Source organism: Bos taurus, chromosome 26 (assembly GCF_002263795.3).
Source record: "Bos taurus isolate L1 Dominette 01449 registration number 42190680 breed Hereford chromosome 26, ARS-UCD2.0, whole genome shotgun sequence".
NCBI lineage: Eukaryota > Metazoa > Chordata > Mammalia > Artiodactyla > Bovidae > Bos > Bos taurus.
The window spans coordinates 24,441,391-24,455,152 of record NC_037353.1 but is presented as its reverse complement, the minus strand read 5'-3'; the positions used below and the strand labels follow the sequence as shown (position 1 = coordinate 24,455,152).

The 13,762-nt window shown below is 43.7% G+C and overlaps 1 protein-coding gene across 14 annotated transcripts in view; it reads left to right on the top strand.

Moving 5' to 3' along the window:
• STN1 (STN1 subunit of CST complex) overlaps positions 1–13,762 on the top strand; it is a 66,164-nt gene that overhangs the window by 24,871 nt on the left and 27,531 nt on the right. For 8 of the 14 annotated variants that reach the window (XM_059881843.1, XM_024985601.2, XM_059881842.1 and 5 more), the window contains 2 exons: positions 1,628–1,750; positions 4,491–4,563. In XM_059881843.1, the coding sequence (XP_059737826.1) occupies positions 1,628–1,750; positions 4,491–4,563 (196 nt within the window). 14 annotated transcript variants of the gene reach the window in all.

Below are 13,762 nucleotides of genomic sequence, written 5' to 3'. Positions count from 1 at the left end.
TTTTAGGAAGGAACTGAAAATCCCTAGTGGAATAGTTAGAAAGCTACTTCCTATCTCTACAGGGTATTTCTTTCCACTGATGGCACATACATTTTCTTGGTCACCCACTGTGTGTCAGGGAGCAGGTGGCCGAGATGAAGCACAGAGTCCCCAATTCAAGAAGCCCGCAATCTGATTAACCGTGGTGGGACATGGTGGAAAACATGGCTTCCTTGAAATAAGAAGTAGGATGACCTGGCAACCTCTGTAGGCACGCTTAGAGAAGGGAAGGGATACCGAAGTTGAAGAGAGAGCAACCTGATAGCAGCCTCGTGCCTCTCTTGCTTCCCCTGGGGCCCTGTCTGCCTTCAGCCCATGGACCCTCCCCTTTGATAGGTCTCTGCACAGCTGTTTGCCTTCACTACCCTCTATTTAAAATAAGGAGTCTATTTAATACGCTCTCTGTTGGAATCTCTAACCTATTTCAATGTGTATAAAATTCTTTGATGTTCTTAGGAAGAAGTTGTATTATTGTTGTTCAGTCACTAAGTTGTGTCCATCTCTTTGCGTCCCCATGAACTGCAGCACACCAGGCTTCCCTGTCCTTAACTGTCTCCTGGAGTTTGTTCAGACTCCCGTCTATGGAGTCCGTGATGCCATCCAGCCATCACACCCTCTGTCGTCCCCTTCTACTCTTGCCCTCTATCTTTGCCAGCATCAGGGTCTTTTCCAATGAGTCGGCTCTTTGCATCAGGTGGCCAAAGTATTGGAGCTTCAGCTTCAGCATCAGTCCTTCCAATGAATATTCAGGGTTGATTTCCCTTATATGTATATATTCATATGTATATAATATATATACATATATGAAAAATCTTTAATTTTTTTTTATACAGAACCAAAGATTCTATACATATTGGCTCACTTTTTTGATTAAAATTGTGGCCATATGTAAATTTGATTATCTACAAATTTTAATATTGTAAATAAATTATTACAAAATTTAATATTGACCATATTAAAATTGATAAAACAATTTTTATCAAAGAAATGAGCCAATATGTATAGAATCTTTTGTTCTGTATAAAAAAATTAAAGACTTTCATCTTGATTTTTCTATTACCTATCATTGAGTTAAATTAATTAAACAAAAAACTAAGGGGTAGAACAGTTATCCGGAGAAGGCAATGGCACCCTACTCCAGTACTCTTGCCTGGAAAATCCCATGGACGGAGGAGCCTGGCAGGCTGCAGTCCATGGGGTGGCGAAGAGTCAGACACGACTGAGCGACTTCACTTTCACTTTTCACTTTCATGCATTGGAGAAGGAAATGGCAACCCACTCCAGTGTTCTTGCCTGGAGAATCCCAGGGACGGGGGAGCCTGGTGGGCTGCCGTCCATGGGGTCGCACAGAGTCGGACACGACTGAAGTGACTTAGCAGCAGCAGCAGCAGAACAGTTATCAAGTGTGATTCTGCCAGAGCAGACTTCCCAGCCCTCCTTAAATACTATCCTGCTAGGCCCGTGCATACCTGAATCTTTCTGACTCTACCATAAAAAGCCTGTTGGGTGCATTTATAACCAGTTGGTCTAGGGAGTTGCCCTCAAGTGCTATAAGATGGGACTGACTTCTTTTTTTTCCTTCCTACAGATGGGTTTTAAGAATGACACCACTTCCAGAGCAATTCACAGTATATTTAGGAATGCTGTAAAGCTGCTGCAGGAAGAAGGACTCGTTTTCCAGAAAGATGGTGGTTTTGATAACCTATTCTATGTAAGAGACCTGCAACTTAACTTTTTTTTCCCTTAGCTTCCATTTGCAAATATATGTATTACTTAGGAATACTTATTTGCTGTTTTTTTTTTTTCTTTCCATAAGCCTGTTCTATACATCAGTGTCTCTTTTGCTGTCTCGTATACAGGGTTATCGTTACCATCTTTCTAAATTCCATATATATGCGTTAGTATACTGTATTGGTGTTTTTCCTTCTGGCTTACTTCACTCTGTACAATAGGCTCCAAATACACAATGGAGTATTACTCAGCCATTAAAAAGAATACATTTGAATCAGTTCTAATGAGGTGGATGAAACTTATTTGCTGTTTTTAAAAGTCAGTCATTAAGGAGGTACATAAGGAATGGAAGCCGGCCTTTGTCTTTCCTCTGGTATCATTTTTGGCAGTACATTCTTCTGCACACTTCTAAATATATGCTCCTGTTATTAAAAAAAAAAAAAATGTGATCATCCTCTAAATCAGGATTTCTCAACTTCAGTTGTTTGGGCCAGTTGACTCCTTGTTGTGGGGGGCTGTCCTTTGTATTGTAGGGTGTTTGGCAGTGTCCTTGGTCTTCACCCACTTGAGAGCAGTAGCAGCAGGCCCTGTTGTGGCAACCTTAGTGTCTCCAGACATTGCAAGTATCCCTTGGGACAGTGGAGAACCACGGCTCTAAATAACACTCTGTAAGTTTTTGGATACCAGAACAGCACAGCACAGGCCTCTTTCCATATGAGTCCTTGGATGTCCACCTAATTCTTTTTGACATCTGTATGGTAGTCTATCTGATGGGTACTTGCCATCAATTATTTAACCACTTCTCTCTGATGGACTTTTATATTGTTTCCATCTTCTGTTCTCGAGTACACTGCTGCTGTGTCTGTCTTTTTGTGGACTTATGTAAGTATTTCTGTGAGATTGACTCTTAAAAGAGGAATGGCTGGAGCAAAGGGCATGTACCTTTATGGTTTGGGTCAATACAATCTGCTTGGCTCTGCCAAAGGTGGTAACAGTTACCATTCCCACCAGGGATACAAGCACTTGCCTGTCTCAGTGAATGAAAGTCGCCCAGTTGTGTCCGACTCTTTGCAACTCCATGGACTGTAGCCTGTCAGGCTCCTCTGTCGATGGGATTTTCTAGGCAAGAATACTGGAGTGGGTTGCCATTTCCTTCAGACTTAGAGTTAAAATTCACCTCCCACTGCCTGACTTTAATACTGGAGGAACAGAGCTGACAGTGATATCCATGTCCACGTCAGTAGCATAGATGTGGCTTGAGCAGCACATGATTCTCCTGAAGACAGAGCAAAACCCTGAGGACACCCAGGAGCCTTACTCTCTACAGTGTGATTCCTGAGGGGAAGCCTTCCTTAACAGAACATTTTCTTGATGTTGATTTACTCTAGTGATTCCCCTGTTTCAGAAAGTTTTTAAAAATTAAGGTATGTTTTAAATACTATTTCAGTAACTTTTGGAAAGGGTATTCCGTTCTGCATAAGGGTGGGCGGGCGGTTGGGGGGGGCAGGGAAGTTGATTGCCTCTTGTGGGGCAGCTCACCCTAACAGCCCCCACCCCCACCCCCACTGTCGCATTCTCCCATGAGGCTCTGCGTGGCCTCCTGGGTTGGTAGGAAGCAGCTCTTCCTGAGGAACAGCAGATGTGGGCAGCCATCCAGCGCTGAGGTGTGGCAGGGCTGGGGCACTTCCTCCTGTGAATCAGTCTGAGCTGGAGTGAGGTGATCCAGCTATAATAGCTATATTTTCCTCAGCAGAACCACCCCACTTCGCTGATTTCACTCCCTGCCCCCATCTCAACCCTGGCCCTAGGTTTCTGTTTTCCTGAGGGTATTGCCTCAGGGGCATCATTATCCTCTGTCTGTCTAGTGCTTTCCAGCTTTCAGCAGCTCTCCCACATTGCCTTAATCTTCCCAGCAAGCCCATGAGTCCACAGATGGGTCCTTGTCAGTATCATCATCTTAAAAATCTGGTCATTCCACGTCCCATCGGCCCAGGGTGCATTCCTGACGTTATGTGTTTGTCCACTTCTTTCTTTTTTTTTCTTCCATTCTTTTTTTTTCTCTCTTTTTCTTCCTCTTTTCCTTTCTTTATTCCTTTCTCTTTTTTTGTGTGTCATTAGATTTACTACTGAATGTGATGGTGAAGCCCATTTGGTGGCTGTTTCCCTGTTACCTGAGCTAGCTGAGAAAGGAACCCAGGTTATATTTGCCTCTGAGAACATACAGTGTTTCTGTTTATAGGCTAGACTTACTCTCTTCCTAGCTTTTCCTCACAGTTTTATTTCTGTTGTTTTTCCCTATGGTTGGGTGAAGGAACATGAAACCCAAGAAGAAACACAGGAGGAAAGAGTCCTGGGATTTGATCACTGTGCCTCCCTCAAAAATATAACAAATAAGAGAAATTTTATGAATGTGTTATAAATATTTAAGAAGAAAGTTGCTCCTCAAAACCAAGGGATTCCAGATTTTCTTTCCATCCTGGCCCCAGTGAACCACCTCCCATGGGAATATGTCTGTGGGTCACACACACAGCAGTAAGCTGCTTGGGGATAGAACTGACGTGACAACAGGTCTGATTTCGAAAACCACACTCATTGATGGCGAATGGATGATGATTATTATGAAATCTTTAGGAACTACCCTAAATAATAATTTGGCAGGGTAGGTGACACAGCCTCTCTGTCACTTAACCTTTCTCTCCAAACTCTCTTTTCCTGTTTAGGTAACGAGAGAAGACAAAGAATTGCACAGAAAGATCCACCGGATCATTCAAGAAGAATGCCAGAAACCAAATCGTAAGTGGTGTAATACCCGTGTATTCCAGTGTCTTGGAAGGGGAAATGTTCCCTCCTGGAGGGCACTGGTCAGAGGGTGAGGAAACCTAGGGCTTTTCCCAGTAACAGCTTAGAGATGTGACTGGTTCAGACACCTGCCTTCTTGGAGGCTCAGGTTTCTCCTGGCTCAAGTGAATGTTAGCCTCGCACGGCTGTTCTGACCTGGGCCACATCTAAGAGTCAACCTTGGAGGTTTTATGAACGTACCACCCTCAGGTCCCAGCCCCAGGGACTCTGATTCACTCGGGGCTGGGCTGGGGGCTAGACAATAAACTCCTCAGGTGACTCTGATACAGCGAGGTCAGTTGTCAGGCTAGGAGTTTTTGACGTCTTTCTGGTGTCATAGTCTCTTGTGTGCATGCTAAGTTGGTTCAGTCGTGTCCAACTCTTTGCGACCCTATGGACTGTAGCTTGCCAAACTCCTCTGTTCATGGGCTTCTCCAGGCAAGAATACTGGAGTGGGTTGCCATGCACTCCTCCAGGGGATCTTCAGGGATTGAACCCACATCTCTTATGTCTCCTGCATTGGCAGGTGGGTTCTTTACCACTAACACCACCAAATTTGTGTTATTCCTTGTTCCACTCTGACTTCTTGTCTCTAAACCCAAACCTGACATTTTCCTGTCTTCTACCATCAAGCCCTTCAGTGTTGGGAGTGGTTCTAGACATTACAGTTTATGAAGAGTATAATTCAGTCACCTAGAAGCCTGATAATTTGCAAGAGAAATGGTTTAGAAAAAGAGTTGATTTTAGTGGAGTTAGGTCAACCCCTAGTGGTTAGAAACTCAAATTGTAGATAGTCTGACAACAGACATTGCCATTTTCACACAAGTTAGAAATAAAGCATTTGTCTTATCTTTAAATCCTGTGTAAACTGACCACTCTTAAAGGTGACTTTTCACAGTCTACCTTTTGTAAACATATGCTAAGAACAAATGTCAGCATATGTCAACAAATGACGCCAGAAGAAGAGTAGAAAGGCTGGTTAAGGAGCACAGGCAGGCCTCTTCCCCCTGCTTGCTTTCTTTCCAGAGAGGTCCACCTCCTGTCCTTAAAGCCCACATATGCCTGAGACCTGGATCTTTTCCAGGCCGAGTCAGTGGGTGGAGCAGGACCAGGTCTCCAGCCCTGGTGGTGATGGTATGCAGCCCTGTTTAGCCTTTGAGGACCCATGAGGTCACCTCCCAGAGTGGTGTGATAACAGCTCTTAAAATAAACTGAAAGCAATCTATTATTTGATGCAAGGTTTCTTAACTATTGTTCACTTCATTCAGAACAAGAAGGAAAAGTATCCTTTAGTTGCCTTGAGGGGAAACTGCCTGTCCACAACTGAAGAGCTTTTTAGAGCAATGAAATGCGCATTTCTTCCACCAAGAAGGGATGAGAGGGGAGGCTGCTTCCCAGGTGACATTCCTCCACTCATGCTAGTCCCAAGCCATCTGGCCAGATTCTTATTTGGATGTGTATTAGGAACAGGATGGATAAAGGATTAGTAATCCTAGGGCCTGGTGAAGCAAATGAAGGTAATTCACACTACCTTTCTTAAGAGAATCAAATAGCCTGGGTGACCTGAGGGTCTATAAAGTGGCAGGTTTTATATCCACTTCTAATCCACAGGCCAGGTCCTGCTTTGGTGAGTGTGTCTGTCAAGGCTCTGCTAGTCAGTCTATAAAAGGGAGCCTCTAAAAATGATAAGCCAGTTCCCTGAAACTAGTGAATTCCCAGGAGACGAATTCTGGAGCATGAATAACAGGATGCCAACAAAAATATCATGTAGGGACTTAGAGTCTGTTGCAGCCACCCCTTTTCATAAGAAATACCTATGACATTAAAAAGTTATTCGGAATGTTGTATGCATAGGGTAAAAAAGTACAAAAACACACAGAGAAAAGTCAGACTTCCTCCCAGCACCAAGCCACAGGCTCTGTGTTTCCCTTTCCAAGGTAGTAGATGTCATTGGTTTCTGGTGTATCCTAGAGATGTCATATGCATTTATAAAACACATTTGTATAGTTTATCCTTCCTAAAATGCCTAAATAAAGCTTAGCATATAATACTCAATGTTCTATACATTATATTTTAAATCTAGAGGTTATTCAGCAACAGTATGTGTATTAAGTACCTGTCTTTTTAATAGCTGTCTTTATATTTCACTATATGTATTGATAGACAGATATTTGACCATTTATTTAATCATGGCTGTGACAATTGGATCATAAAGAAGGCTAAATGCCAAGGAATTGATGCTTTTGAACTGTGGTGTTGGAGAAGACTCTTGAGAGTCCCTTGGACTGCAAGGAGTTCAAACCAGTCAATCCTAAAGAAAATCAGCCCTGAATATTCATTAGAAGGACTGATGCTAAAACTGAAGCTCCAATATTTTGGCCACCTGAAGTGAAGAGCCAACTCATTAGAAAAGGCCTAGATACTAGGAAATATTGAAGGCAGGAGGAGAAGGGGATGACAGAGGATGAGATAGTTGGATGGCATCACTGATTCAATGGACATGAGTTTGAGAAAGCTCCAGGAGATGGTGAAGGACAGGGAAGCCTGGCATGCTGCAGTCCATGGGGTTGCAAAGAGTCGGACATAACTGAGCAACTGAACTACAACAACTGAACCTTTAGTTCATTCCTAACCTTTCAAACAAAACATAGAATTGAGTTTTCCTTGACAGGATGATTGGTTCAGTCGCTCAGTATGTCCGACTCTTTGTGACCCCATGAATCGCAGCACGCCAGGCCTCCCTGTCCATCACCAACTCCCAGAGTTCACTGAGACTCACGTCCATCAAGTCAGTGATGCCATCCAGCCATCTCATCCTCTGTCGTCCCCTTCTCCTCCTGCCCCCAATCTCTCCCAGCATCACGGTCTTTTCCAATGAGTCATCTCTTCACATGAAGTGGCCAAAGTATTGGAGTTTCAGCTTCAGCATCAGTCTTCCAATGAACACCCAGGACTGCTCTCCTTTAGAATGGACTTGTTGGATCTCCTTGCAGTTCAAGGGACTCTCAAGAGTCTTCTCCAACACCACATTTCTAAAGCATCAATGATTGGTAGGAGAACTTAAAATCTTTATAGTCACTTATGAGGTCGCAAAGAGTCAGACATGACTGAGCGACTGAGCTGAACTGATGAGTATTTTAGCAAGGGGTAAACCTACAATAATGACAGGATCATAAATACGGGCCACTTTTAAGTCCCTAAAGCACTGGTACTAGGCTTGTCTAAAGATGGGCCGTGTGGCATAGTTGTAAAGAGCGAGCTGTTGGAGCCACCTTACCTGGGTTTGAATCCTGGTTCTGCCACTTTGAAGCTATGTGGCCTTGGGTAAGTCTGTGGCTCAGTTTCTTTATATGCAAAACAGATAATAATGGTACCTACATTGTGGATTGTTATAAGGATGAAATAAACTGGTGTTTTATAAAACTCTCAGGAAGCTGGAAGAGTGAGAAACACCAAAAACCCTTCCCTCCGCTTAGACAGCAGTCCCATCTGTCTGCTATAGCTATTTTGGAACTCTAGAGTATCTATAAAGGCTGGCAACTTCCAGAGGAAGGTTTGGACAGTAATTCGGCTTGCTTCCAGTCAAGATTCAAATCTTAGTAGCAGCTGCCCATCCCATCCCTCCAACTACAGAGCAGGCAGCTGTGCATGTGTTTCTGGATCTAGGGTGGGCAGAAAGGGCCCAGTCCTCTCTGTGTCAGGGGTCTGTGCTCTGGTCACTCGTTACTGCTTCTGATCACAGAGTTGTGGACAGAGAGGTGGGTGGCCGTTGTTGCACCTCCTCCCATTGCTGTGCCTGCCTCACCCAACAGCTGAGGTGACTTCCAAGGGATTTTTAAAAGACTGGCACCCTTCTTTTTAAAAACCCTTCATTTCTTTTTTTTTTTTGCCCCTTTTGGAGCCAGAAGAGAACGACTTAAGACATTCAAAATCAACTGCATATATGGGGAAAATTAGAAAGTGACCTCACATACCCAGGAAAAGGCACAGACTCAGAAATAGACCTGAGAAGACCTTAGGTTTCCATCTCAGGCTATTCTTGGCTTGGAGACGGCCTTCAACAACTGAAATAAATTAGAAACAATAACAAAAAAACAGCTACCACCAGGAAAGGGGAGGAATCTAACCTCCAGAATTACCACATTATTAGATTCAAGTGTCCAGTTTTCAACTAAAAGTGAAAGATATACAAAGAGACAGGAAACTATGACCCATTCAAAGGAACGGGGAAAATAGCAACAGAAACTATCCCTGGAAAAGACCTGATGGCTTATCTATTACACAGAGGCTTTAAAACAACTGTCTTAAAGATGCTCATGAAAATGATGGGTGAATAAAATGGAAAATATTGATTAAGAGAAAAACTAAAAAGAAATTCTGACAAGGACAGGAACTGAAATGCAACATTTACTAGTGATTCGAAGGCAGATTTGAACAGGAAGAAGAATCAACAGGGCCCTGAAGAAAAATGAACAGAACCTAAGGGACCCGTGGGACATCATCAAATGGACCAACGTATGTGTTATGGGAGTCTCAGAAGAAGAGAGCAGGGGCAGTTATACTAATATCAGACAAAATAGCCTTTAAATCAAACTGTTACAAGAAACAAGGAAGGATATTATATGTTAATAAAAGGCTCGATAAGAAGACATAGCAATTTTAAATGTTATGTGTTTAGTGACAGACCATCGGAATATTACATGAAGCAAAAACTGACAGAATTGAAAGGAGAAATAAATAGTTCTACGATAATAGTTGGAGATTTCAGTACTCCACTCTCAATAGTGGATAGAAAAACTGGACAGAAGATAAGGAAGCAGAGGACTTAAATAAGACCACAAGTCAGCCAGATCTGACCTGTGCACACAGAAGACCACCTGACAGCAGCATACGGGGCCCTTCTCCAGGACAGAACATGTTAGACCATCAGCAATTCTCAACAGATTTTAAAAGATAGCTCTCATACAAAGTATCTTCTCTCTGACCAGTATCTTTTGAAGTTAGAAGACAGTAACAGAAGAAAAGCTGAAAATTTTACAGATTTGTGAGAATTAAATAACACACTCTTAACCAATTGACCAAAGAAGAAATCACATGGGGAATTAGAAAATACTTAGAGATGAATGAAAACGAAAACACAGCATAACCAAAACTTACGGGACACAGCAAAAGCTGGGTATAAAGGGGAACTTTATAGCTAAGAACACTTACATAGGTTTACAATATAAGGAACCAAAAAAGAAGAACAAAGTAGCTCAAAGCTAATAGAAGGAAGGAAATAATAAAAATTAGAGCACAGATAAATGAAATAGAGAATAGAAAAACAATAGAGAAAATCAAGGAAACCAAAAATTGCTTCTTTGAAAAGATCATCAAAATTTCTAAACATTTAGCTGGGTAGACTAAAAAAAAGAGATAAAACTCAGATTACTAAAATCAGAAATGAAAATGAGGACATCAATACTGGTTCTACAGAAATAAAAAGGATTATAAAAAAGTACTGTAAACACTTGTATGCCAACAAATTGTATAACCAGATGAAATGGACAAATTCCTAGAAACACAGAGCCTACCAAGACTAAATTATGAAGACATGGAAAATCTGAATAGATCTACAGTAAGGAGATTGAATCAGTAATAAATAATCTCCCAACAAAGAAAAGTTTGGACCTAATGGTTTCACCGGTGAATTGTAAACATTTAAAGAACTAATGCCAGTCCTTTTCCGCCTTGACAGGAAGACCCCTCTATGAACAGCCTTGCTACACAACCCTCAGATGGCAGAATGGCCTTTGTGAAGTCCTTTGAGACCTCTGGGGTAGTCAGCACTGCTGAACATACGTGCGTGTACATCACCTTGCCTGAGCCTGAGCACCCAGGTCTTATAAAAACTAAGGTTACAAGCTGAGCAGTGCTGGGATTCCCAGTGTTCCCTCTCTGCCGTGAGCAAACCCGTTTTTGCTTGGTGTCCTTCTCTACCCAGCATCATCAGCTCTTCCTCTTGGGAAAAGTTGAAGCTTCTTTAGAGCACGGACTAGGTTTTGTGCATCTTCTTAGATTATGAATATAACGATAAGTAAATTCTCCAAAGATGAAGCACGCACCGTCAGTCTCCTTTCATCAACACAACCAGAGGTGAAGCAGGTGCTTTTCTTCCCATTTTATACATGAGGATGCGGGATGAGAAACATGGATCACTTTGCCCCAGTCATAGAGCCAGCACTTGAATTTGGGTCCTTTGGACTCCAGAGTCTGCTTTCCATCTGCCCTCTGTACCTGTTCCCGCTTGCTTAGTGCCGCACATGTATTAATAGTAGGTGTTCAGGAAATTTTGATCAAACAAATGTTGAAGAAACAGCCTGGAAATGTGGAGACCAGTGGAGTTTCCCAACAGTAAACCCCGGTTGGTAGGAATAATGAGTTGAGTAGCCACTAGAGGTCAGAATTAACAAGTCTTTGTTAGCCCACTACCTGTGATCAGCCCTGACCCTTAGAGCTGGGAAGGACCTCAGAGGTGCGCCCACCTCCGGTCCCACTCCGTATTGATCAGAAAACCAGGCTTGAAGATGCAGTGACTTGCCCAAAGCCACAGCCATGTTTTGCCCATCACCACAACCCCTCCAGGACTTTCCTGGAGCCTAACGCATTCTGTCATCTGAAAACAATGTTCAGTGACTGTGCAGAGCACTAGCGGGCCAAGTGCTAGGCATATGTCAGTGAGAGACCTGACTGCTGAAAACTGGGGAGGGTTGGTTTCCAGGAATGAGGTTTGACTTTGACTCAATGTTACAAATAAGTTTTGTGTCATGACCCAGTAAATTATATCATTTTATTATACATTTTAATTCAACTATATATATACATATATAATTGAATATAAATTAATATTTAGTCTACCTTAATATTTATCCTACCTAAAATGCAATACATTCTGTAATCTCATATTCTGGTCTGCCTCAGTCTGTGCTATTCACAACCCACTAAATTGATTTCATGATCCTCTAGTGGTCATAACTTCAGTATGAATACCACTATTGCAAAATGATTGATTTCTGCTAGGAAGGCGGTCAGTCACCCTGAACTGTCATAAATGGTCCCATTTGTTCTGGTAGAGGGTGAGAAGTTCCTCGAACACAGCCACCACAGACAGACTGTTTGGAAGCCTAGGCAGAGAGGAGTCAGAAGAGGCCAGAGGTCACCATTGCAGTCCCATGGTCCAGGATTTATGGAAGGAATAAGGAGACTGCTGCAGGCTGGCTCTGCTGTCCACCTCAGGAGGCTCCCACCTGGGAAGCTAGGGGGTTAGCACTGAACATGTGCACCTGTACATGTGACTTCCTGAGAGAAAAAGATGATCAAGTGCTAAAACCCCAACCGGGTTATGAGTATACAGTTACTGATTGGGAATCCTGGAAGGCTGAAGGCCTGTGTCCCCGAGCAGTGGTCCCTGGCACACACCTGAGAACAGGTGATTTCGTTTGTTGTCATCAGTAAGGTAGGCCAGTGCATCTCCTTCTTTAATGTGCACAAGAATCACCGGGCGGGTGAGGAGGTCTTACGAAGCTGCAGGTTCTGATTCAGGAAATACAGAGAAGGACTTCCATGTAGAGGAGAGGACGTGGGGGAGAGAGGAGGGTCTGACGGGTGTGTTCAAGCTTCGCCAACTCCCTTTTTCCCACAGACGTGGAGAAGGGCTGCCACTTCCTGCACATCCTGGCCTGTGCCCGCCTGAGCCTCAGCCCAGGCCTGAGTGAACCTGTGCTGCAGCAGGTGCTGCAGCTGCTGGAGGACCAGAGTGACATCGTCAGCACCACAGAGAAATACTACACGGCATTCTGAGCAGAGGCCAGCAGGCAGCACAGGCAGAGCGGGGAGGAGGGAAACCAGCTGTTCACTCCCAAGCTCTGGTTTTAACATCGTGCCCAGGCTTATAGGTCTGGGGGAAATTATCTCATAACAAACTATGAAATCTGGTGATTTGAGGAATGGCAATTTGGCATAAATTCTGGAGGCTGCCTTCTACCTGCCGTCAGTTCAGTCACTCAGTTGTGTCCAACTCTCGGGACTGTAGCACGCCAGGCTTCCCTGTCCATCCAACTCCCAGAGCTTGCTCAAACTCCTGTCCATCGAGTCAGTAATGCCATCCAGTCATCTCATCCTCTGTTGTGCCCTTGTCCTCCTGCCTTCAATCTTTCCCTGCATCAGGGTCTTTTCTAATGAATCAGCTCTTCACTTCTACCTGCTGTATCCTGGATAAAATGACTTATCTCAGCTACAACATGCAAGAAAACCCTCCTCATTGGACTCTGGGCTGGACCAAGCATCACTCGCGGAGCAGAAGAGGAAGAAACTGCTGGTGGCTGGCCTGGATGGAGGTTCTGCCGTGGGAAGGGACCTTCCATGGTAAAGGCCCCTGGATGCGGGAACAGAAGAGCGTACAGATCACCAGCTCAGACGCTTTTGAAAACTTCAGACTATCAGGTACTTTCTTGGCATCTCTTGGTGGTTAAGACCCTGGTGTAGGGGACTAGGTCTCCCTGGATGAGTGTTGCTGACCTATAATTTCTGTGGATCAAACCCCAGCAGTGGGTCCCGTCTTGGGTTGAATTGTTTATAATGATGGGAATAAAACAGAATCTAAGGCATGGCTCTGTGTTTGCCATTTTCCTTTTCTCCCTTCTGAATCACAAGGCATTTCAGTACATGTCCCTGTGCTTGAGGACACTGACTAAATTCAACACATCGTCTCTTAATACCCTGAAGTTCTCCGAGGCTGCCGGCCAATTACCTGGCAGTGATAGATGTTATTTTCAAGGTTACCATTGAACATGCAGGACGCCCTGACACCTTCTAAACACTCGGGATGTGCCCAGACAGGTGATGGGGTCATGCTTTTGCTGGGAAAGACAGGTACAGCATAGGCTTGTTCTAACAGCTCAATGACAAATCCAGCCAGCGAAAAGCAAGTGCAGGGAAAGATTTGGAGTTAATTACAGTCATTTCACAAAAGCACATCTGCCTTTGGCTGCATCCTTAGAATTTGATGTAATAAGCTTTTAGCAGCTCTACTGGAGAGCCTGCAGGCCTGGTCTGTTCTGCTCTGTGTGGAAACAGTGGTTTTATACTCAGAAGTCGCCTGTGGCTCCATGTGTGA